The sequence below is a fragment of the Rana temporaria genome, chromosome 1 (assembly GCF_905171775.1).
Source record: "Rana temporaria chromosome 1, aRanTem1.1, whole genome shotgun sequence".
Taxonomy (NCBI): Eukaryota; Metazoa; Chordata; class Amphibia; order Anura; family Ranidae; genus Rana; species Rana temporaria.
The window spans coordinates 190603329-190630820 of NC_053489.1; the positions used below are offsets into that span (position 1 = coordinate 190603329).

A 27492-nucleotide genomic window follows, 5' to 3' on the forward strand; every position below is an offset into this window, starting at 1 on the left:
ACGGCCCTGCTTGCAGTCCCTGTAGAGTAGAGCTAGAGTAGAGAGAAAGTAATCAATCAATACGTGTGCTGTCAAGAAGCATGTTGGTAGGGAGAGAGAGCAGATTGACAGAGATCAGCACTCTGTTGCTTCTCCTTTCCCTGTTCAGTAACAGGCTGAGGTGGGTCCAGGACAAGCTGGGCTCAGAGGAAGTTGGTTGAATGATGCTAGCCATTAGAATGATCTAGCAAAAAAAAATACTGCAGGAGCAGTCCCTGAATTGCAGATGAATTTTGCAGCAGAAGCTGGTTTTGTTATTTTTACCTTTTAATGAATAATTAATTTTCATCGGCTATTTTTTGCTGGAGTTCTGCTTCGAGATTTTTGGTCAGGAGGACAATTTGTTAGCACACAAAGCTGGATAGGTGCTTTATGAGGTCATAAGTGTGGATAGGTGATTCATGAGGACATAAGAGCATGCCTTTGTTTCAGGGGGAATGTGGTGAAACGCAGTTCCGGCATCTCCAGCACCAAATGTATGTAATGGCAAGGGGTGCTGGAGGGTCTTTGATGCTGACTGCTGTGGGATCTTTTGTAACTGGTAAGGATCTATTTTTGCATGGGGGTCTATTGTTGCTAGGGGGCATCTTATGTTGCTGAGGGCTCAATTGTTGCTGGGAGGGATCTACTTTTGAGGGAGAGGTCTAATGTTGCTGGCTGCTGGAAGATCTGTTGTTGCTTCTGGGGGTATATTGTTGCTGGGGTGGATCTAATGTTGCTGGGGGTATAATGTCGTGTGAGGAATCTATTGTTGCTGGGGGGTATATTATTGCTGGGGTAAGGTCTTTTGTTGTTAGGGGGGATCTATTGTGTACTGGGGTGGAGCCTATTGTCTCTGAGGGGAGATCTTTTGTTGCTGGGTGGATCTGTTTTCACTGGGGGGATCTATTGTGCCTGGAATGGGGGTCTATTGTTGTTGAAGGGAGCTATTGTTGCTTGGGTGGGGTCTATTGTTGCTGACTTTAGGGGTCTATTTTACTGCTTTCTTTGTTATTTACAAATTGCATACAAATTACTTAGCACCACAAAATAATACTCAGTTATGTATTCTCTAAAAGGGGTGGTACTGGGCAGCTAGGTAAGGGAAGGTACTGGGAGGTGAGTAGGGGTAGAGACAAGGGTGGTTTAAAAAGGGAGGAGTTCCTGTACCTATCCTCTGAGAAAAAAAACCTGCATAAAAGTAATTATGTGATTCATTAAGACACACTGTAAGAGTGGATAGGTGATTCAAGGGAATCACCTACAGAAGGCTGTATAGGGGTTCATGAATATGAAAGGGTGGATAGGTGATTCATAGTGTTGCTCACGAATATTCGTATTGCGAATATTCGGCTCGAATATGGCATATTCGAGTATTCGCGATATATTTCGAATTTCGCGGTGAATATTTGCAATTCCGAATATTCGCATTTTTTCAATTTGATTTTTAAAACAGATCACATCCTATCGACGTCTAAAAGCATTGCTGGTATGATTAGAGACCCTGGGCCGAGTAGCTAAGCTGAGGCGATCCTTTTATGTTGCCAAATTGAAAAAAAAAAATTGCGAATTTTCGCTAATGCGAATGCGAAAATGATTGCGAATTTTCGATAACTGTGGTAGGAGAACTCTGATTGTCTCTGATGCAAAAGGGGGGGGGCTTTGTGTATGTTTCTGTTATGAATATTTGTATGTTTGATATTATTTTTTTTTGTAAGAAGGAAAAAATTGCGCATACCTTAAAAAAAGGGGAGAATACAGCAGCAACTCAAAAATGTTATACAACATAAATTAATACAAGACAGAAAATGGAGTCGCTCTACAAGAATAAAAAATATGTCTAGTGACAAGACATGTGGGCAAATTATAAAATAAGCAAGCGCAAATAACTTGTGAAATACACAGTGAAACAAATATATAAAGAAATATAGTCCCAATAATAGAAAAATAATCTTTCATAAAAATGTCTTTGATATGTGAAGTGAAAAAAAGTCCAAAGCATGCAGCATGAACGTGTTCAATCTTCAAGGTGTTTGATTGACAAACGGCTGTGACAGATGGATAGAGTAAAGAATCACCACCAATGCAAAACACTTTTTATTTTCTATTGTAAAATATCAAGAATATTCTGAGCCAATCAGAGTGCTCCTTCTGCATTTGCCGAATATTCGCAATTATTTTGTATTGTAAAATATCAAGAATATTCTGAGCCAATCAGAGTGCTCCTTCTGCATTTGCCGAATATTCGCAATTATTTTGTATTGTAAAATATCAAGAATATTCTGAGCCAATCAGAGTGCTCCTTCCGCATTTGCCGAATATTCGCAATTATTTTGTATTGTAAAATATCACGAATATTCTGAGCCAATCAGAGTGCTCCTACAGCATTTGTCGAAATTGCGCAGTAAATATCGCATTCGCATTTTGCGAAATTTCGAAAAAATATCAAGAATATTCTGAGCCAATCAGAGTGCTCCTACCGCAGTTATCGAAAATTCGCAATTATTTTCGCATTCGCAATAGCGAAAATTCGCAATCATTTCATTTCGATAAAATATCACGAATATTCGAATTTAGCGAATATATCTCGAATATTCGACTATATATTCGAGATATATCGCAAAATCGAATATGGCATATTCTGCTCAACACTAGTGATTCATGAGGCAGAAGGTGGTTTTCATGTAATTTCTGCGGACAGTAGGGTGGATAAGTGAATCATGAAGACAAATTGTTGAATGGCAGATTTGTGAGGCCAGAAGACTGAATAGGTGATTTTTTTTGACAATGGGCTGAATAAGGGATTTATTAGTGCATACAGCTGAATAGTTGGTCCATGAGTGTAGAAGGCTGGATAGATGATTCTTGACTTGAGGTCAGAAGGCTGGATAGGTGATTTATGGACACACACAGTTAGGTCCATGTATATTTGGACACAGGCACAATTTTCATACTTTTGGCTCTTTATGCCACCAGAATAAAATTCAAACAAAACAATTCAAATGAATTTGAAGTGCAGACTTTCAGCTTTAATTCAAGGGGTTGAACATAAATATCAAGTACAAATTTTAGGAACTGCAACCATGTTTATACACAGTCCCCAAATGTTCAGTGACCCAAATGTAATTGGACAAATGAATATTCATAAATAAAACGTTTATGTTTAATATTTTGTTGAGAATTCTTTACTGGCAGTGACTGCCAGAAGTCTTAAACCCATGGACACTACCAAAGACTGGGTCTCCTCCTTTCTGATGCTTTGCCAGGCTCTAACTTCAGCTGTCATCATGTGTTCTTTGTTTGTGGGTCTTCCTGCCTTTAGTTTTGCCCTCAGCAAGTGAAATGCAGGTGATTAACTCGGCAATTGCAAAATATTCCACTTCTTTTCCTTCAAAAGCTCCTGGGTTGCTTTTGCAGTGTGTTTTGGAATAACTGAGACTTAACTTCACCCTGGAAGTGAACATGGATCATTTCGAAGCAGTCAAAGATCTGAATATTTTCGCTTTATTGAATATTGAATTTCAAACATCAATTTGAGAGCGCCAAATATATAAATGATGAACCCTTGGGAGATTCTAACACATTCAGGCTACTCAAGTTCACTCACCCTGAAGCCCGTATGAACAATGGGGACCTTGATGTTCCAATGGAGCTGAAAGAGGAACCTACATTATGTTCTATTCAATATAGTAAATAATCGGTGCAATTCCCGACCCAAAGTAATCAAGGGTCAATCTCTTCCTTAAGTTAATTATGAGGGATTTGGAGACACTTTCCAGTTCCAATTGGGAATGTAGAACATATACAAATAACGACCATAGGGAAACTATGTAGACATGACAGGAGCATCAGGAGAATGTGATCAAGCCCCCCGATAAGGGGGGGCAATATTGTCATCATGACAGAGGATTCATATGTGTAAATGTGTGAAAAGATTTTGTCCAATCGTGCATGGTATACAAAAATGTCACCTCTTATGATAATTAGGTTTCAACAGGAGTTCTATAACCTTGCTGATAGAGCTTTTAGAAACTAAAGATTTTCTTATCATTACCCATTCAGTAACCCCTACGTTTTATGCTCTCCTTAAAACACACAGGGCTAGATTCATAAATCCCACCGTAAGTTTGTGCGGGCGTATCCAGCTCATTTGCATATTCTACACTGAAATCGACGGCAGCGCCACCTAGCGGCCAGTGTAAATATGCAACTAAGATACGACGCCGTAAGAGACTTACGCCAGTCAGATCTTAGGCTCATTTCAGCGTATCATGCTTTCTGAATACAGAAAGAAGATACGCCAGCGCAGCTTTGAATTTACGTGGCGTATCAATAGATACGCCGGAGTAAATTCTTGCTGAATCTAGTCCATAAAACGTACGTGATCCTCCAGGGCAGCCTATCGTGTCGGGCATCAAAAGTATCACCTTGAAAGCAAGTATACTTGTGGATGATTATTTGTGCCCCGCATTAAGTTTACCGGCATATCTAAAGGACAATCTCCATATGCTAACGAATTTATAGGGTATGAATGTTGAGGCAGATACTTTATTAGTATCAATTGATGTTGAAGCCCTTTAGTCAATGAATTGTTGCATTTTATATTGACTCACAATGCATTTCTGTTTGATTGCTCTCACTACCTCCAGGTGCAGGGGGTAGCTATGGGCATTACTTGAGCCCCTTCCTATGTCAATCTGTACCTGGGGGGGTAGGAGCAATGTATCTTTGTATCTGAGGACTTGTCAGTGTACTTCCGCCACGTAGCTTTATGGCGGAGGTACATCGACGATATCCTCATCCTCTGGACGGGGTCTAGAGACACATTTACCTAATTTGTAAATACACTAAACGAGAATGATTTCAGTCTACATTTTACGTTAAACATGAATGCACACACCATACCATTCTTACACCTAAACATCATTAAGTTTCCTGGTGGCTCCATCATTACCAATCTCTATAGAAAACCTACAGATGGGAATTCTCTCCTCCATGCTTCTAGTGCCCATCCTAGGCACATAATAAAAGGTATACCCGGGGGGCAGTCAGTGGTGTATTTTGGTTTTGTGCTGCCCTAGGCTTTGGGTTAGAAGAAACTGCACAAGTGATGCTGATTTTAAAATTCAAGCCAATACATTAAGGGATAGATTCCTAGAACATGGAGCACGTGAGCTCCTCCTGTTTCAGGGGGATCATTCACCTGAAGAAGTCAAAATCAGACCCATTATGAAATGTAACCAACAGGGGGACCACATCTTTGCTATCCTGCATGAGCATTGGCATCTGCTCACCCAGGATACCACTATCAAACATTTTGTGGATCCTAATCCACATTTTACTTATAGAAGAAGTCGCTCGCTGAGAGATAATCTCACAGTGAGCCACTTTGATAGACAACATGGGAAGGATCAATGTGGGACCTGCCCAAAGGGTACATACCATTGTGGACTTCACAAAAATTGTCGCTTTGTCAATCAACTCAAGGATCCCTTGGTAATTGGACCTACTACCATCTGGCCCAGACATTTTGTCAATTGTGAAACAAGGTGCATAGTTTACTTAATAATTAATGCAGTTCATGCAATTTGGACACCCCCTGGTTTATAGCAATTAATAAAATACATCCAAATCTAGGGGGGGGGGGGATTTCGATAATTGCATTAATTGCGTTCGGAATCACGCTAGATCTTTACACTTATACCTGTACACATAATCGGTTCATCCGATGAAAGCGGACTGATGGATTTTTTCATCAGATATTCGATGGAGCTGACTTTCATCAGTCGTGCCTACACACCATCAGTTAAAAAAACGATTGTGACAGAACGCGGTGACGTAAAACACAACAACGTGCTGAGAAAAATTAAGTTCAATGCTTCCAAGCATGCGCCGACTTGATTCTGAGCATGCGTGGATTTTTAACCAATTTTTAACCGATTTTTAACCGATGGACGTGCCCACAGACGATCGTTTTTTTTTCTATCGGTTTTTAAACCATCAGATAATTTTAAAACAAGTTCCTAGTTTTTTCACCGATGGATAAAAAACCGATGGGGCCCACACACGATCGGTTCGTCTGATGAAAACGGTCCATCAGACCGTTTTCAGCAGACGAACCGATCGTGTCTACGCGGCATTAGAGTAAACTACCCCCCCAGCTTAAATGGTTTTGTAAGCTATGCCCCTTTTCTGTATAATTGGAGCCCTATCCATCATTGGACTGTTATACTTATTGGATCTTTGCACTATACATTCACCAGGTTTTTTTTTGGGTGGTTTATTTAGAGATAGGTTATATGCCCTCTCAATGGTGAGGAGACAGGGACAATTTTCTTTTTGTCTTGTTTTTTTTCCTCTCTCCTCCCCCCCCCCTATTTTTGTTCTGCCTGTTTGTTTATCTTCCTGTCTGTTTATTTGTCCGTCTAGTTGTGTGTGTGTGTGTGTATTGGTGTCCTGATATTTGACGTGTCCGTGCTAGGTCTCTCCCTTTTTTTTCTTACATTCCGTATTCTCTTCCTCTCTTTTTTGAGGGATAGGTAGTTATATAGCGTTATGTATAATGCTGTACGTTAATAATGTTTATATCTGTGCACAGCATAGGTGTGGAGTTATACTCTATGGAATAAAGCCCTGAGGAAGCGGCCATTGCGTCGGGAAACATGTTGGCAAGCTCCATACAACACTCATTTGACATTATGCTGTGACATGTTTTTATATTATACCATTTGATGTTTTGTTACATGTGGTAATTTTATAGATATAGGGAACTCTTTATGTATTTTGATATGTATCTTCAATGTATATTTCAATAAATGTTTGTTTTTATGAATTTATGTGTATGCTATATCATTAGGGAATCCCCACTTACTGTAAATGCCCACTTCCTTTCATTCTCTACTGTCTCCTTATTATTAATACATTATACACTTAGATGCTACTGCCCTCTCTCCATTTCTTGTTTTGTTTGCAATGTAATGGTAGCCTTTTCGGAAAAAAAAAAATAGCTTGCCGCTTGATTTAATAATTGAAAGTTTGTATAGAAATAAGTGTCAAGATTACTCTGTTTTCATATGCTGAATGGAATCAGCTTCTAATTATAAAATGTAAATAAACTAAGTTTATAAATAGGCTAGGTTGTCGAATATGAACAATATAAATGGTTGGTTTGCTTTCTTTCAATTTAATTGAATGGAATTATAAATTATACAAAGTAAACAGAACCTGGGCACATTTTCACTTTGCTGCTGCTTTTCTCAGATTCATTAAAAATTAAACCAGCCAATCCCAAAATTAAAGACTTCACTATGTATTTCTACAGTGTTTTATATATGATTGAGGAAGAAAAGCTAATACTAAAATTGACTTATTTGTTCAAAAGGGTTTCATTGAGTTAGAGAGTTTTATGTGAGAGATGTCCAAGGTGCTGACTGCCAACTGACTAAAGCAATGTGAAAAATAATGGGTGTGATAATATTAGTAACAACATTTCCCATTCACTGAACAGTGAACTGGTTGCCAGATAAACTGAAAGTGAATATAGAAAATGAATGAAAGGGGGGAAGGGTACCTGAGGACCCCAGGGACTATAAAACTGAAAGTGAATATAGATTTATATCCATTGTCTGCTTTACAGGTTCCTATGGGGCTCTTTGTCATGCTGTCTTACAACTCATTTCTTCACTGCTTTTTTCCTCTCAAATCCAAATTTACATCACAACCTGCTGATACTCATTCTTATTGGTAACCTATCTGTGCTTAAGCTGCAACTTGTGCTAGTAAATCCTCTACTTCTGCATTTTTTTTATTGTGTCATGCACTCCACCGAATCTGAATCTTCTTTTGTTTTGCCTACCATGTTGCATCTGAATCTTTTCTTTTACCATCCACTGCAATGCCCAAACCTTATCTGTACACAAACCACTGATATTGAACCCTTTGTTATACCACCCACCTCCCTGCCTCTATCCACCCTTCCCCTTCTGGATTTTCTTCTCTTGTTGCAGTATGTTTATCCATCAAGGTATTTTTTAGTACAAGGGGAAATTTACCTGTAAATGAAATTGTTTAAAATGTGTACATCATACCTACATAACAAATAACACATTGGTTAGAATAATATACATTATGTAAATATATATATATATATATATATATATATATATATATATATAGCACTGCGCAAAAGTTTTAGGCAGGTGTGAAAAAATGTTGTAAAATAAGAATGCTTTAAAAAAAATAGAAGTGTTAATAGTATATTTTTTCTCAATTAACAAAATGAGGATTCCAGATCAAATCAATACTTGGTGTGACCACCCTTTGCCTTCAAAACAGCATCAATTCTTCTAGGTGCACTTGCACACATATTTGAAGAAACCCGGCAGGTAGATTGTTCCCAACAGCTTGGAGAACTAACCACAGATCTTCTGTAGATGTAGGCTGCCTTAAATGCATTGGTCTTATCATGTAATCCCAGACAGACTCAATGATGTTGAGATCAGGGCTCTGTGAGGGTCAAATCATCACTTCCAGGACTCCTTGTTCTTCTTTACACTAAAGATAGTTATTAATGACATTGGCTGACACACAATAGATATACTACATCCGCAAGGTCTCTCTCAGGCAAAGGCTTTAAAGCAAACCAGGGCTTCAATATGTGCTGTTCAAGCTCTAAGAAATTAGCAACATTGAGGACCATGGATGCAGTGGTCAGTTAATAAAACGTAATGCAGCAGATGAAAGACATGTTATGCTTTCTTCCCTTTGACATTACAAGATGTCCAGCAGTGCCATCAGCACAGAACTGGCGGTGATCAGTAGGACCCAAGTACATCTATCTACTGACTGGAGAAGTCTGGTCAGAAGCAGTCTTCATGAAAGAATTGCAGCCAAACAGCCATACTTTCAACATGGAAACAAGGCTAAAGGACTCAACTATGCATTAAAAAACAGGAACTGGGGTGCAGAAAAATGGCAGCGTGTGCTCTGGACTGATGAGTCAAAGTGTCAAATATTTGCTGCAGCAAGAGGGATTTGTTCTCTGAAGTGATAGAGAGCGGTACAACAATTAGTGTCTGCAGGCAACAGGGAATCATGGTGGAGGTTCCTTGCAAGTTGGGAACTGTATTTCTGCAAATGGAGTTGTAGATTTGTTTAGAATAAAAGGTGTCCTCAGAAATACAGACAGATATCCATCATGCTATACCATCAGTGAGGCATGTGATTTGTCTCAACGTATTCTGCAGCAGGGCAATGACCCCAAACATACAGTCAATGTCACTAAGAACTATATTTAGTGTAAAGAAGAACAATAAGTTCTGAAAGTGATGGTTTGTCCCCCACAGAGCCATGATCTCAACATCATTGAGTATGTCTTGGATTACATGAAGGATTTAAGGCAACTTATAATTCACAGAAGATCTGTGGTTAGTTCTCCAAGATGTTTGGAACAACTTACCTGTAGAGTTTGTTCAAGAACTGTGTGAAAGTGTACATAGAAGAAAGTATGCTCTTTTGAAGACAAAGGGTGGTCACACCAAAGATTGATTTGATTTGATTTGGATTTCTCTTCTGTTCATTTAGTTTCTATTTTGTTAATTGTGAAAAATAAACAATTTCTGAAAGAATTCTTAATTTATAGCATATTTTCACATCTGTCTAAAACTTTTGTACAGTAATGTATATATACAGAAAGAGAGAGAGAAATAGAGAGGTTATGACATTAAATGTATTTTTGGTTGCCTTCTATTAAATGAATAAAAATAGTTGTATTACATTTGTTCAATAAGTGCATAAAATACCCGTTGATCCTGATAGACATGAGTTGCACATGTAACTTCCTATGCTCTTTGCCTCTAAAATCCCCCTCCCCCTTTCCCTCCCACTCATACCTACCTATGTTTTGGAAATGGAAAAAGTGGGAAAATGTTCTGTAGTTCAAATCAGGAGTGGCACAAAGGAGTTGATTTACTAAAGACAAATAGGCTGCCCACTTTGTGAGGGAATTCACACTTTTTTTTCCTTTATGTATTTTGTCACTCCATACACAGCTTGGTACAAAAAAAAAATGCCAAGGAAAGTTTTCCAAAACAGGTGCAAATTATATACATCCAAAACATCTACACCTAATAAGAACATGTCTGAAATGTTATAATCACTGAGATACAAAGTAGGTACAAAGAACCTTTAAATGACAAGAAATTCCCAGGGTCGTGACATAATTTTGATAGTACTCTTGGGGTGTGTTCATCTGTTCATCTTGTTGGAGGGGGGGGGGAAGAGTGAAATAAATGGGAGAAAAACAGGGAGGGAGAAAGGGAAGGATAAACAGAATACTGTATCTAGGTAGCTCAGTTATGGATAATCTTTTTAGGGGAAGTGGCACTTTCAGACTTCATAGGAATGCACACAGCAGGCTTCATTTAGTAGGTAGGATTAAACATTGCAACAGAGTTGGCTTTTTTTTTTTAGATAAAAGGTTACATAGGCAAACTAAAAGAATACAAACAAAACAAGTCATAACCCTTGCCAGTCAGGCACTTACAAACATGTAGAAACCCTTTTACAGCCACCCCAAACAGACCCTATAATCCAGCAACCTTTACACACAGTATAAATGTTTTGCAGCTCCCACATCTTTCTGTTTCAGCAGCTGAACAATGTTGTTGATAAACATTGCCTGACTACTTTTTTTTTTTTTTTTTTTAATTCACACTTCTTTTTTTTATTTAAGAAGTCAAAGTTTATTGAGATGTAAATACAAAATACACACATACAGCAGTATGAATCAAGAATGTACAGTTATACAGTAAATGCATGTCATCACGTCCTTTCCCGTCTATACAAATACAAAGTATTCTGGCCAAATAGGCACTGAGCTCCACACCTCCCACGTTTCCACCCTTCTAGCATCGAGCAGCAACCCATACCTTATGCATTTATGAATATCTGGGACCATTCCCACCCTCCATTACCATTCTCTCCAACCTCAAGAAGCCACATATTCATTACCCTATGCTGTGCACGTTTCTCCGTCTTCTAGCCACCTATCCCATACACTGGAGAATTTCTGTGGCCTGCCCCGGTGTATGTATATAAACATTCTGTATGGCAGGGTGGTGTTCACCTCCCTTTTCCAATCCTGTAGAGATGGGGCAGTTGCTCTCATCCATACTTTAGCCACCACTTTCCTAGCCATAAACAACGTCTCATTAGTAAATATGGTCTGGTATTTATCTGCATCAATATCTGGAAAAAGCCCCAATAAGCAAATCTTCGGATCCATGCCCACCGGGGATCCCATGTTGTCATGCAAGAAGCGTGTCACCTGCAACCAGTACGCCTGCATATCCGTGCACTCCCATATCAGATGGAAGAAAGAGCTCGTATTGGAGCCACACATGGGACAGTTGGGGCTCCTTGTTGGTTGAAACTTAGCCAGTCTTCCCGGTGTCAAATACGCCCGGTGGACAATGTACAATTGTGTCAGTCTATCTGAGAGCTTAGGAGAGGCCAACTTGACCCCCTCCAAAATTTCACTCCAGTCCTCGTCCTCTATGGGTCCTACGTCCTGTTCCCACTGTATTTTGGCCACTTGTGACACCTCTCCTATCTTCTTTTGTCGAAGAGCATAGTATAGATTGGATATGAGTTTGGTTGACTCCGATCCAAAAATAATATTTAACACCTGTATTGGCCGTAGGTCTACTGCTAAATTGGCCACCTGACTCCTGACTGCATGTCTAAGCTGTAAATATCGGAACTGAAATTGCTGGGGAAGTGCAAATTCTGCCCTTAGTTCTGAGAATGACTTGACTCCTGTCTCTGTTATTACCTGTGATAGAAACTGCACCCTATATGCTGCCCATATTTGTGGATCTGGCACCCTGGCCATTTCAGGCAGGGAGTCATTATACCATAGCGGCGTTTGTGAGTGGAACTGAGATCTTCCCTGCTTCTTGAGAGTAATGTCCCATATTTTCTGGTGGTGACTTAGTATTTCCGCTTCAAATCTGGATGACCCACCATTTCCCCTACCCTTCCTAAATATTGCCTGTGTGGGAGTGTGAAATAGACTGCCAGGTTTGTTACACACCAGGGCCCTGTACCTCTGTGACTCTGAGGTGTTGTAAAAGAACACATGGGAGAGTTGGGATGCCACATAATAGTCTTGTATGTCTGGTAAAGCGCATCCCCCCTCCTCCGTGGGATTCTTTAGAATATGCCAGGCTAGTTTATGTCTACTCGATCCCCATACAAAAGAGTTCAAAATTGCCTCCATCTGCTTAAACACCTTCTGCTGTATATATAAAGGGGCATGCCATATTATATACAAAATTTTGGGTAATAGTATCATTTTCACTAAGTTGATCCTACCCATTACTCCCAAGGGCAGTCTCGTCCATGCCTGTGTTCTAGATTTAATGGTATGAAAGAGGGGTTCTACATTTAAAGGGACATATTCTTTAAAATTTCGTGTAACTTTCACCCCCAGATATTTAATCTCATCTACTCTTTTCAAAGGTAATTCTGGCACTATCTCCTGCGGGGGGAAATGATCTAGTGGGAGGATCCGGGATTTATCCCAGTTTATTTTAAGCCCCGAGTATTTCCCAATTGCCTCTATAATGTTTAGTGCTGCCTGTAGCGAGGGGCCCTGATCCGCCAAGTACAATACTGTATCATCCGCATAGAGGCCTATTTTGTCCCATGTCTCCCCCTTCTTCAGTCCTACCACATCCGGGCTCTTCCTAATGGCCATCGCCAATGGTTCTGCAGCCAGTGCATATAGCAAAGGCGACAGTGGGCATCCTTGTCTTGTTCCTCTCTCTAGTGAAATCTGTTCTGAGAGCCAGCCATTTACGAATACCCTGGCTCTGGGGGTCTGATACAATAACTTCACCCACCTGATATATTTAGGGCCAATCCCATAATTTTTCAAGCACTCCCACAGATATAGCCATTCAACGGAGTCGAATGCCTTAGCTGTATCTAGCGCTACCACCACCCGAGTACCTACATTATCGTGTTGGGCCTGAATATTCATAAAAAGCCGTCTAATATTCATTGCTGTATTTTTCCCAGGCATAAACCCAGTCTGGTCTGGGTGTATCAGGGATAATATAACTGCATTTAGTCTAGATGATAGAATTTTAGCTAGGATTTTAATGTCCACTGGTAGCAATGAGATAGGTCTATAGGATTCCGGGTACAGTGGGTCTTTACCCGGCTTGGGCAAAACAATGATTTGCGCCTCCTGCATAGAGGATGGGATCTCCCCCAGATCAAACATGGATTGAAATAGTACCTTCAGCTTAGGGACAAGGGTCTCAGAATATGTGGCATAAAATTCTAGGGGCAGGCCATCTAAACCCGGGGCTTTGGATTTAGCTAGTTGCGAGATCGCTGTGGCTATTTCTTGAGTGGTAATAGGGGCCTCCAGCTCCCGTGTCTGTTCTGCTCTCAGTCTGGGGAATCTCAATGTATGTAAATAGGCCTGCACCTCCTGTGTAGTATGGTGACTCTGTGAGCGGTAAAGATCTTCGTAAAACTGCCTAAACTGTTCAGCCACCCTCGGCGGATCTGTAATGACCGTGCCGTCAGGCCCCGCCAACGAAACCACCACCGGTGGCCTATCCTCTAAATGTGCCAGGTATGCTAGCATTTTCCCTGCCTTCTCCCCATGTTCGTATACCCGTGTTTTACAGAAAAAAAACCGCTACTTGGCCTTCTCTAGATGCAGTTGAGATACCACCCTTGCCTGTACCTTTACTTTTGACAAGTTCTCAGAGGACGGCTGAGTGTTATATGCCTCTTCCAAATTCTGAAGCACCTCCTCCGACTTGCATATTACCAGCCTTGATGATTCCTTCAGTCTATTTATTTTACTATTCAAGACTCTACGCGCCTGGTTTTTGAATTCATCCCACCCGGAAGAAACCAGTACCTCCTCCTGCCCCTCAGCCAAAAAGTAATTAAGCTCTCTTTCTATGCTGTCGTGGTCTGTCAGTGCTGTTAACCAGAATGGATTAAGCCTCCATATACTCCGGGGGGAGTCCCCCGAGATACACAGTTGAATCCAGCAAGGTGCGTGGTCCGATAAGGCCCTAGGAGCAAATCCAGCCCCAACCACCCTGGGCATGAGCAATTTCGACACCATCACTATGCGGGACATAGTGGCATAGCTAGTCGAGTGACAGGAGTAGGCTCGGACCCCAGGGTTCCTATCCCTCCATACATCCACCAGGGCAAATTCTGTAAACAGTCGGCTTAGTCTAGTTTGTCTGATCCTGTCACCTGTTCTCCCACCCCTTTCCGGCCTATCCATGAAAGGGTCCATCGTCATATTGAAATCCCCCATCCACACTGCCTGTACAGTCGGGTGTTGTGCCATAAAGGCCAATCCCTCAGATACGACCTCTGAGCTGTACGGGGGGGATATAGCACACTAACAGTAGCATAGGCATACCTCCCAGGTTCACATGGGCAAATATATATCTCCCTGAAACATCAGATTTTACAGATATGGGATCAAACGGAGTAGATTTTGTCACCAGCAGTGACACCCCCCTAGAAAAATTGGTGTGTGTACTATGATAGGCCCATCCCACCCACGGGCGCTTCAGTGCCGATTGTAAGTGGCCCGTTACATGTGTCTCAGTGAGCGCTATGACATTGGCTTTCTGTGCTTTTAAGAACGCGAGTGCCGCTGTGCGTTTAATTTTATTCCTCACACCTCTGACGTTCCACGTCATAAATTTAAGTGTAGTCATGGTACGTCTTCATAACATCTTGACCCTCGGCTATACCTGATCACTGGGCCATTCAATTCTATCATATAAATCCTGGTACACTTCCCTTTCACAATATTGGCAGCACACTGTACATATCTCTTTACATCTCTACTATTTTGTACATATTGTTCAACTTCCCCTGGTCCACAACGGTGGCCCATCCTGAACCCAACCCTCCCCCTCCCTGCCCATCACCTCCCCAACTTGGCGTAGGCATTGGATCCCCCAACCTAAAACCAAAAAGGCACAACACCAGAAACATCCAGCAGCCTAGGCTAACTGGAGGCACATATCTTATTCTCAGGTCATTACATATCTCTGGTGCAGTAAACATTCCCTCGGGGGCGATTTTCCACTGAACCCCACGTGTAGTATGAGCAGGAAATAGTCAGCTCCTAATACACAACCGATAAGAAGGTTCTTGAAAAAAAAGAAAACTCCAAAAAGAAAAAAAGAACACTGGTTGTACTGGTCTCTGCTCCTCCTGCTGTGCAATATACACGGTGCATTTTCTCGATCACAGTCCCATTCTGTACTCGTGTTCTGGCGACTCCATACTGTTTCACCACCCCTCAGGGATGCACCTCCGGCCAGACTCTATATAACTCCCCCCCCTCCCAAGGAGAAACGACCCCCATCACTCCCATCATACAATCCTTCCATCCCCCAGGTTTGTGCTCTATTCCCTTCAGGTAAAAAAACAAGGTGTCTATTGGGGTATAGCAGAATGGGCAGAACAACCAGGATACCTGGTCTCTGGAGGCCATCTTAAACATAATTTAAGCAGGCCTTCGCATCCCACGCTTCCGCTGGATCCTGTATATGCCGCGGTTCAAAGGCCGCTTACTCTGTACACTCTCCCGAGCAAAATATAAAGAAAAGTAAAGCACGGGGGGGGCACAAACTAGTTACCCCAACTCTCTCACCCCAACATCTGTACTCACAGCTTCCCGACTATTCCCATCTGCCTTTACGAACCAACCATTCCGTGGCCGCTGCTGGGGTATCAAAAAACTGTGCTCGACCATCCTCTTCTACTCGCAGCCTTGCCGGGAACAGCATCGCATACTTAAGGTGTAACCCGCGCAGCCTCCGCTTCACTTCTTGGTATTGAGCCCTCTTCTTCTGTACTTCTTGAGAGAAGTCTGGGAAGATCGCCACCTGCCCGTTTCCCATCTTTATGTTGCCCTTCTCTCTTGAAAGACGCAGGATTTTATCCCTGTCCTTAAAATTTAGGAACTTGGCGATTAAAGTACGGGGGGGCGCCCCCTCGGGCGGGGGTTTAGTTGGTATCCGATGCGCCCTCTCCACCGCGAACATACTCGTGAATGCCTCCCGCCCGTGTTCCTTCACAAGGAGGTTTTCTAGGAACTCCGCCGGGTCTCTCCCCTCTATCTTCTCCGGTAACCCTATAAAGCGTAGGTTACAGCGGCGCAATCTGTTCTCCATGTCGTCCTGGTGGGAGTGCAGCTGATATATTCGGCACTGCATGTCCTCCATCTCGTCCTGCATCGGGTGCACAATATCCTCCACCTCTCCGATACGGGTCTCCGCCTCGGTCACTCTGTCTCTCACTTTAGACAGGTCCTGTCTCATCAAGGATATGTCGATCTTTACCTCGTCGATTTTAGCGGTTAACGTGCCTTGTAGTGCCGCTATAGCCTCTAGTACCTTGGCCGTCTCTGCCGCATGGCGATCATCTTCCGGGGCCTCCTCGGCGCCATCTTTGGCCTGTCCCTCGCCACCCTCGTGGCGGTGTTTAGCCATCTTGTCTGCCGCAGCGGAGGCTTTCTTTGGAGGTGACATGGTCCGCCGCTGTCCCGTGGTCTCCAGGCAGTTTTCTGGGTGTAAAACAACCCTATTAAGCGCACATACTGTGTTGCAGGATTTTAGGCAAGAGGAGCTCTGTCTTCCCACGTCCTACTCCATCGCTGGCCAGGCCACGCCCCCTTTTTTTTTTTTTTTTTTGACAGCTCAAAATACATACAAAAAACATACTGAGAAGAAAATGGATTAGAGGGAGTAATGGGGGTGGAGTGGCAAAAGCAATGTTTATTTGTTTTGTTTTTACTTTGTTATTTTTTTAATCTTTTAACAAATAGATTTATTATTATGATTTACTTTTGCAAATATTTTTGCGTAGAAAATGTGGTGCTTATTGCACCAATCATGGAAATAGATGCTTATTACCTTTTAGAACTTTCAAAATAACGGGAAAAAAGGCCCTTAATGGTAAATGTGATGGATTTGCTACAATTTCGTTTTACCAAGAGATTTGTAACTTTGTAACCAAATGATTCCTAAGGCCATAAACTGTGGCGGATTGTGTTTTGTAGCTGTCACTTCTCTTTCTCATTCTGCCTAAGTTAATGTTAAATTAGTACCTAAATTAGTCCCACTTGAATGCTTTTCAGCCTACCACTGAATAGCAATTGTCTGCATACCAGTGCTAAGAATTAATTGGCTTATTCCTTAGAGTAACATAAGCTCCCATGTAAAGAGCATCCTGGTTTTGTTTATAATAATGTCACTTATACACCGTATTAGTTTTATGAGCTGGCAGGAAAGTGGGACAAATCTCTTTTGTAGATTTGGAAAGTAGAAAGAGTAGGTGGTATGCATATATTAAGTGCTCATTAACAATCTGTTATATTAACCCTTTGGTGTTAATTGGCATTCTAAGCCTAACCTTTTATTAATTACAGACTGCATTAGATGAAAGCATTTGCTTTCACAGTGGATGATTTATTAATTAAAAAAACAATAAGGCAAAAACAAACTTATGAATTAATCAACATATGGTCAATGTATTATAAACAAAGAACTAAGAGTTGACTTGTGCTGTTTATGTATTAAGGCATTCTATATTTTTTTAGCATAATAAAACTGCTGTATGTCAGTCGTGCTGTGTTTGCAGTTATATTAGACAGATAACCAGTCAAGATTTGATGAGGGGGGCAAAATGGCATCAAATCAAAAAGCATACTGCTAGAATACTCTAAAGCACAGCACTGCCTTATTAAAACAGGATCTATTTATGTATCATCACTTCCATCACAAACACAAAAAAAACAAAGGATTTATTTCTCATTAAGGGACAGTGTAGGCGGCAATGAAAATCATTCTTTTATGCTTCAGTGGCCAATTTTGTATTCAGAACTGTTGGTGTATAGCACAAATATGCCATTTATTCATACTACATGTAAGTGTCTCTGTCTTGGTGGCCATTATCAGTGCTATATATGTTTTTTCAATTGTTTTAAAAATACAGCTACAGAGAGGTTTTGACCTTTCTGCTTTCAATACAAACAGAGACCCAAGTGAGAGCCTAAAAGCCCACTTACTGTAGGCTTTCTACTGGTAAAGAGTGACTATAAAATTAATCCTTTTCAGAAACCCACTGGAATTCAAAGATCTATATCTATAAATGAACAGTTACAATTCTAGAATGCTAACAAATTGACACTTAAAGGCTTACTTATTAAAGTAACACAAAATGCTGAATGTGCGGTGTAGTCAATCATAGCAAGCAATCACATGTTTTTTATAACTTTGCTCAAATGGAGTCATTCAATACTGCATGGATCATCTGCATTTTGTGCTGTTATGGTTTCTAGCTATATTTGGCTGAAACATTTTATCATATATACACTTGGAACTAGTCTTCAACAAGTAACATCAGAGCAAAGCTTGAATTTCTGATCTGCATAGACAAACTAGAGGCATCCTCCTTATTTATCTCAGAACAGGTTCTCTTTATCTGATAAGGCAAAGAATACCATAAAGGTGATCTTACCCCACAACAACTACAGTGATTGCTGTAGCATCTTTGTGTGAGATTTAGGATCTCGAATATTCCCATGATCTTGCTGGAAGACCTGTGATATCACCCTCGCCTAGTTCCCTTAGGCTGGAGCTGGGATATAAAGTAAATATATATATTTTTTTACTTTTCTATGTACCCTTTTTTAAGTGTTTTTACATAGGAGGCAAGGGTCTAACCTTGCATTTTGATGCCACTTTCAGACCAGGCTCACACAAAGTAGGTTGAATAAAGATGAAAAACATTATTCAACTTGAAATAGGAATGTCATCTAATGGACAGTGACTGCTTGATAGACAGTGAATTTTGAAGCCAAAATTGTCCTTTTGGTTTTTATACATGCTGGGCAATTTATTTATTTTTTAACTTGGAGTTCTGCCTTCATTCTGGAGGTAATGGTAATGTAGGTAATGTTAATGTATACATTTGTTTTTTTGCTGTTACAAAAAAATAACTATTACTAAAGTCCTAAAGAAATGTGAAAATATTTAAGGAAATGTTTTTATAGTTTCAGAAATACATTTTAGTTTTTCTGTTTTTGTACAGGACACAGAGATTTTGAATACTGCTATTCTTACGGGAAAAACAGTGGCTGTACCAGTTAAAGTTGTTTCAGTTGAAGAAGATGGATCTATAATGGATATATCTGAACTGGTGGAATGCAAGTCTTCTGATGAGGACGTTGTTAAAGTAAGTGGCTCTGTCTTGTTATTGACAATGATAATGTATGTAAAATGTCAGTCATGAACATTTCTTCGAGATGCTTTCTTTTTAGAAACATTTTTCACATTGCTTTTCCTTATACTAGAATTTCTAAAATGTTTAGGAGCATATTCGTGAATCTCTGCCTCTATCATCCTTTCTCTTTTTTACCATGATTCTGACCACTCAAGAAGCTCATGCCTATACCATCTCAACAGAAATTGCAATCTGATGATTGTGTACAAAATTAATATGCACATCCAATAGTTTTAATAATTGTTTCAATATTTTTTTCAACTAATTATATATAATTTTCCAGTACCAACTAAATAATTTTGATGGATTTTGCCAAATCAAATTGAAGATAACAAATTTCAGAAGGCTTTGGAAATGTTTTTTTTTTCAAGCTGATTACATGGAGAATTTAAACAAATATTGGTTAACTTGTTCCTAGAAACATCTAGATTTGATGATCCGACTGACGCAGATACTTTTTCTAAAATGTAAAAGTTTTGAACTGAAGCAAATACATTTTCTGTCTACACTGCATAACATTATCATATCAGATGTCTAAATAATTAAAATTAAATCTAACAGTTAAGCAGGTAAACAATGTTCTGTGTATTGCCCATGGTCAAGAGATAAGCATTCACTTGGGTTACCCAAAGAGAGTAGTAATGAGGTGTGCTACAGTGAAAAGTGGCTGTGGCCAAATTGCATTAACAGTAGGGGGGGGGCTTAAAGGGGCATAAAACAAAAGCGTTAGTGTACACATAAAATATGATTTGATTAATAAAAGAAATATCAGTTAAAATATGAAACTAGCCTACCTTAAAAGTGGACACTATCAGCTAGTAGAGCAGTGGATGGTGTCAGTAGAGCAGTGGGCGGTGTCAGTAGAGCAGTGGATGGTGTCAGTAGGGCAGTGGACGGTGTCAGTAGAGCAGTGGACGGTGTCAGTAGGGCAGTGGACAGTGTCAGTAGAGCTTAGGTTGTAACATGACAAAATGTCAAGGGGTATGAATACTTTTTCAAGGCACTGTATATACTGTATATATATTGTGATATTGGGGTGTTTAGCTCAGTGGTAGATGCGTTTTCATGTAGTGCGTCCACAGCACTCAGTTATCAGGTTTGAGGGTGTGGCAGCCCATTTTTTTTTTTTTTTTAATTGTTTATTTATAAGTTTTGCAAATCGTACAAAAAAGTACAGATGAATTATTAACGGTATAAAGAGACACAGGTATACATTGTCTTAGTGAACTACTGAGCATACAAAATCAGCATAAGTATCGGAATGGTGATGTGAAAAGACGATTGTCTTGAGTGGGAGTAAGGGAGTCCATCACAATATCAAAAGAGAATATTCAGAATATGGTCGCGATAACATCTGTCCAAGGGCCATGGAGGCAACATAATCACTCTATAAACATACTGTAAAATTAGACAGAAAAACAAAAATAAAACCCTGCATACAAAAGTGGTAAACACACTAGTGGAATGCTTAGGTAAATGAAGCAAACTAACTTGAGTCGTCTCCTTCAGACCCATAAACTGAGTCATCCCACACTGACCACGTATCAGAAAATGTATCTTCTGTACCCTCCACTGTAGCCGTCAGTTGCTCCATTTTTCTGATGTCAGCTACAGTAGAGAGCAGCTGTGGGATTGTTGGGGGCGAGGAGGACAGCCATAGTCTGGGGATGACCCTCTTAGCAGCCAGCAGTATAAAAGATATCAATCGGCGCAAGGCCTTAGAGACACCAGGGGACGGGAGACCCACCAAACAGATCATGGGCGTCAGGGTGACAGGGGTCTCCACCAAGTCTTCTAACAGTTTCTGGACTTGAAGCCAAAAGCGGTGAACAGGGGGACACTCCCAGAAGATGTGGAAGTGAGAGCCTACAGCGTTATTACACCTCCAGCATTGCTTTGAAACCGTTCGGTTGCGGGCATGTAATATGTCTGGGGTCCTATACCAATGCATCAGAACCTTGTATGCAGATTCCTTGTGGGCTACACATCGAGAAATCCTGGAGGTGTGCCTCCACACGCTCTCCCAATCTAACAAGGAGATGTCGTGTTGTCAGACCTGTGACCATTTTCTCATGTAGAGGTGAGCATTCGCCACCATGGGGACTGCCTCGTGCAATATCTTGTAGATGGTAGAGATCATTTGGGGCTCATGAGGGCCTCTAGCGCATAGGGATTCAAAGTCGGTTGGCCTTTCCAAAGTCAAAGAAGGGGATAAAGTAGAAAAAAAATGTCTAATCTGTAGATATGAGTGGAAAAGCTTTTGGGGAATCTGATGCTGATTCTGCAACTCAGGGAAAGTCAGAAGACGTCGGGTCACTGGGTTAACAAAGTGTCATAGTTGGAAAAGACCTGCCTGAGTCCAAGGTAGCATGCGGTCGTAAGAGAGGCTATCTGGGATGTCCGGATTAAATAGAACGTTCACGAGTGGTGGGCTCGAAGAGGACAAGGAGTAGCGTTCAGAACAACGTTTCCAAGGCAGCCCATTTTTATTAAAAGGAGCAAAATAAAAGTTTATACACAGGATTTCCAACACAGGGGTTCTTCTCCAGTAAATTCACACAACAGAAAAATGCCAAGCCTCCTGGCTCCTATGCTTACTTTGCCTTCCAGTTCCCTGCTGAACCGGCCTACTCCTGGTCTCAACAGGATTCTCCAGCCCCCTGGGTTTGCTCACTGTCCCCCAGACTTCAGGACTTCCTTCAGCCCCCGTGGACTTGCTAGTTGCCTCAGCTCTCCCAGCCTCCCAGACCCTTCTCTGGTCTCACAGGCCCTTGTAGTCGTCCCAACCTTCCCAGTCCTTCAGACAAAAAGTCCCCCCTCACCAGGGATGTAGTCTCACAGAGGGCAGACGGGGGCCTGTCTTTCACCAGTAGTAACAAGCTGCTCACACTCCACCTTCCTTCCACTTCTCCTCTCACCAGCCCCTCATTATATGTGCTGTGTGCACCTGGGCACACACCCTGCTGGCTGTGCTTATGACCCGTACACAGGGTTGGAGATCCCGTCCCACCCAAGTCTCTTAAGCCCCGTACACACGATCTGACTTTTTCCATCGGAAATTCCGACTGTGTGTATGCCCCATCAGAGTTTTTCCATCGTATATTCCGAGAATATATATACACATATATATTTGACAATATGTATGCCACTGAGCATTTGGATCATGCCTTCATATCCAACCACCCGCAGATGTCTAAGCCAAGCTTGAGGCCTCTACCCCAACATTTTTTTTGTGCCTTTGTCTTCTGCTTTTATTAGATTGCTAAGACTGAAAAAAACAAATATACAGCATTTCATTGCTTTTTGCTAGAAAAACAAGATTACATGTACATGAGATAAAGTACTAGGCAAATAAATTGCAATAGCCTATAACTCAGAGTCGTGGAGGAAGGTAGACAAAGCCATCAATGAATAAACCAACCTTTACATCTGGGAAAAAGTTATTTTAGAAGTACAGCAATAGGAGTCTGCATGATAAATATATGAACGCTGCCCAGTGCATTCTCCTCACAGGCCACAAAGGTTGTTTGTAATAATCTCAATGCATTTGATGCAGCTCCAGTCTTCCAATTGTATGATTAAAATGGGTTGTTCCAAATGTAATATCACTTGTAGAAAATCAAATGACCCAGTGAAGGTTAGTCAACAAGGATAAGTGAATAAAGAGAGAGAATAACTAAAGTAGAACTATAGGCAAAACATTTTGTTTTATTATTATTTGAATGTGAGGGTTATAACTCTTGTCAGATTTTTTTTGTCATCTGTGTCCCATTGGGGAGATTTACCTTCACTTCCTGTTCTATAACCGAAACAGGAAGTGAAAGGAAATGCCTGCAAATTAAAGGAATCCCTTAATTCTCCAGAACTAGTGTCCCTACTGGAAGATGTTTCCTCTATTACTTTTTTGGGGACAACCCAACATTTGGGATTTTATTTTACTTTCACTTTCAATGATAATGGTTAACAGGACAAATAGCGAGTGTGAATCTCCCTAATGGGGGCACAGACCGCAATACAAAACTGGCAGGTGTTCTAAACCTTATGCCTTTTATCCAAAAAAGAAAAAAAGATGTTTAAATATTTTTAGTTCATTACTATACAGATCATCACAAGAATAATTTTGTATTCTACCCACTGTAATAAATAGATAGCTAGATAGATAGATAGATAGATAGATAGATAGATAGATAGATAGATAGATAGATAGATAGATAGCCCACAAGACCATGTAAAGCTGAAAGTGCTGTGAAAGTTGGCACAGTAGCCAATCTAAGGTGTGGGTCAGCAACTTGTAGATTGCGGATAGGTAATTGGTAGATTCCTGTCTGGACTTGCTGTTTTGCCATTCCACAGCATCAAACAGAGTGCAATGCAGAAGGACTACTTGTACAGTTGGAGTTGTAGTAGGGAGCAAGAGCCGCATAAGCCGATTCCTTCACTGTAGTGCTGATAGCGTAGAGTGATACCAACTGAATTGCACCTCTTATCCCGGCTAGCGGTCTCCAGAGGGGTGCCAGCAGCAGCAAAGAAGAGATCAGAGGCCAGGTCAGTGTGAAGCAATACACTGCACATAAAAGTATAGGGCTGTTTTCACACTAATGTGCTGCGGTTTACCCACACCGCCAGTGCAGTGTACGTGCAGCATTCTTATGGGTTTAGACTTCAATTATATCATGTGTTTTTTTTTTTTGCACTTTCTGAATGCAGGAGTTTTGGTGCACTTTCAGAAAGTACACCACTCCTGCAGGATATAATAGTCTTTGGCAAAGCGCAGCTAACCCAGGAAAGTTGCAGATGCACTGTGCTGCAGCGGTAGTGCAGATAAACCGCAACGCATTAGTGTGAAAGCGGTATTATACAGTAAGGGTTCATTTACATTTCCAGTTTTAAGGATAGTAAAACCCCATAGTTAAGACATGTTTTTATCATCCCCACCCCAACTGCACTCCCTTTAGCTGCAATGACCAAGGGTGTATACATGCCACAGCTGCAGCAAGAATTATACGCCCCGTAATGGTTGGTGGGTGTAGCAACTGCCAAGCATGACCCAGTGAATAAGGCCACTCTGCAAACGCCCTGCAACCTTGGGCAGTACAGCAAACAAGGAGTTAAAGCAGGCAGCATTGTGTTGCTTTTTATCCCCTGCTTTAACCCCAGAAGCATGCAGTTGTCGGAGACTTACAGAGTGGCTCCATTTACTTCAATGGGTCGCGATGGCACCCACCAAAAGCAACAGGGGGCTTAAATCCTGCTGCGGCATGTGTACGCCTTTGGCTGCTGCCCCAGCAGCTAAAGCAGGTAGGGATTGGTGGTGGTAAAACCATCCCCAAACTTTACATGTGAACAAGCCCTAAGGGTGCTGCTCCCGAATGCAACTAAGGGTTCATTCACAAATGCATCAGGCACTGCTGCTCCTCTGAAAAGCGATCCAAGTGTGTTTGACAGGTGGTGAATATTTAGCCCCCATACCACCTGATTTAAATTCCATGAAATACACATGATTGTGTGACGGTAGTATGGCAATAAGAGGTTTACCGCTTAGTGACCACCCACCATAGATTTACTGTGGCAGGACAGCTACTCTGTGCCAGATCAAGTACCGTGATTTGACAATTCCGTGTCTGGGTGCACACACGTGCCGTTGGCGACCCACTCTTGCTGTGATTGGACAAACGTAAGCCAATAAGCGGGTCCAGCGGACGCAATGTCCACCGGGACCTGCTGATTGTTCAGCAGAAAGTTAGAACGGCTGTCTTTAAACAAGGCAGATTGCCGTTCTGTGAGAGGGGAATGTGCTGAACATGGATCTTTACATTCCCCCAGTCAAAGCATCCTCCCCCCCAGTTAGCGATCACTTCTAGGGAACACATTTAACCCTTTGATCGCCCCCGACATTAACCCCTTCCCTGCCCTTGTCATTAGTAAAGTGGCATTGCATATTTTTTAGCACTGATTACTGTATTGGTGTCACTGGTCCCCCACAGTAGTGGGAAAGTCCCTCACATGAAGTGTCAAAGGTGAAAGTTAGTTGTCTGATTTGTCCGCCGCAATATCGCAGTCTCGCTATAAGTCACTGATCACCACTATTACTAGTAAAATATATATATTTATATATATATATATATATATATATATATATATATATATATATAGATAGATATATATATATATAGATAGATAGATATAGATATATAGATATATATAGATATATAAATAAAAATATCCCATAGTTTGTAGACGCTGTAACTTTTGTGCAAACCAATTAATATACGCGTATTGGTATTTTTTTTTTACCAAAAATATGTAGCAGAACACATATTGCCCTAAATTGATGAAAAAATTAAAAAAAACATTTTTTTATTTGGGAATGTTTTATAGCAGAAAGTTAAAAAATATTGTTTTTTTTTTCAAAATTGTCGTTAGCCCAAAAAATGAAAACTGCAGGGGTAATCAAATACTACCAAATAAAGCTGTATGTGGTGGAAAAAACAAATTTTTATTTTGGTACCGCGTCGCACGCCTGAGAAATTATCAGTTAAAGTAACGCAGTGCCGTATCACAAAACATGGCTTGGTCACAAAGGGGGTTAAACCTTCCGAAGCTGAAGTGGTTAAATCAGGTGTGAGGAGGTGAGACTGTGCCCAGTGATCTTTGACTTCTGCCATGTTGTTCGGGTAGATCACCACCTCTTTAAGGTTGCCTACCCTTGATCTAAGGGCTTCTGAAAAATAGGATCCATTAATAGCCTCCAGAAAGAAAAGAATATATGAATAGACTGCCAAGGCTGTTATGCCCTGTACACACGATCGGTTCATCCGATGAAAACGGTCTGATGGATTTTTTCATCAGATATCCGATGAAGCTGACTTTCATCAGTCTTGCCTACACACCATCAGTTAAAAAACCGATCGTGTCAGAACGCGGTGACGTAAAACACTACGATGTGCTGAGAAAAAATGAAGTTCAATGCTTCCTAGCATGCGTCGACTTGATTCTGAGCATGTGTGGATTTTTAACCGATGGGCGTGCCCACAGACGATCGTTTTTTTTCTATCGTTTTTTTAACCATCAGATAATTTTAAAACAAGTTCCGATGGATAAAAAACTGATGGGGCCCACACACGATTGGTTCGTCTGATGAAAACGCTCCATCAGACCGTTTTCATCAGATGAACCGATCGTGTGTACGCGGCATTAAGGATTTACAGCACTGAAGATCTGCATTCCTGTTCTGTTTTACCTATGTACATTGTAGGAATAATGCCTGGGACACAAGGGAGATAGGGCTTAGTACAAGGTGCTGGAGCTAGCGATGAGACAGTGACACATCAGAACTGCCTTGGGAAGTGTAAATCTTCATGCTTGCCTTTGTATAAAGAAGAACATATTTCTAATTTAAATATATGTGAATGCCCCCGCTCTTTAGTTAAGCACAGTGATACACATGTGTCTTGACTTGACATTACTTGTTGAAAAATATTTGATATCCTGGCTACCTAGAGGATATTGAACATTCTGCTCATCAAAATCTGACCTCTGGGATTCACAGAAGTCATGTCATGTCAAATTGTACTTTAAAGAAACACACTTTTTTTTTTGCTATAAAATAATACTATCTGCTACTCCACTGGGCTAGATGACACAACCATACATTTAATGGTGCTAAAAAAAAATCCCAAGGCGGATTCTTCTTAGATCAATCTCTGTTTCATCTTGCGTGACTGGGAACAGATGAAAAAGATAAATATTGCTCTTTATATACAGCTTAATTTTTTCATAAATGTGTGTCTTAAGCCTAAAATGTGAGTGCAGTGCTTTGCTATATTTATGCAGTTGAAAAATAGATATTTAAGCTATGCCAACATTTTTATTTTCCTTAAATATAATGCTTTTTATGTATGCAATACACACAATAGATGGTGTAAATAACAATTATAGACAAAGTCCATGGTCATAAACAGATTGCTCTGCCAACTGCTGCCACCTAAAAACTTACCATTACCCCCTACTTACAGTTTTATGTTCTTGTGTCAAATGCAATAAAAGTCTGACAGGTGTTCTAATCCCTCTCCACTCAAAAAAAAAAGTTTTGCCTTTAGTTGTGCTTTAAGGCAGTGCTTC

At 40.9% G+C, this 27492-nt stretch overlaps 1 protein-coding gene across 1 annotated transcript in view; it reads left to right on the forward strand.

The window, feature by feature from the left end:
- TMEM132C (transmembrane protein 132C) overlaps positions 1–27492 on the forward strand; it is an 835455-nt gene that overhangs the window by 730528 nt on the left and 77435 nt on the right. The window contains exon 5 of the mRNA XM_040347368.1: positions 19180–19323. Within this exon, the coding sequence (XP_040203302.1) occupies positions 19180–19323 (144 nt within the window). The remainder of the gene's footprint in view (positions 1–19179; positions 19324–27492) is intronic.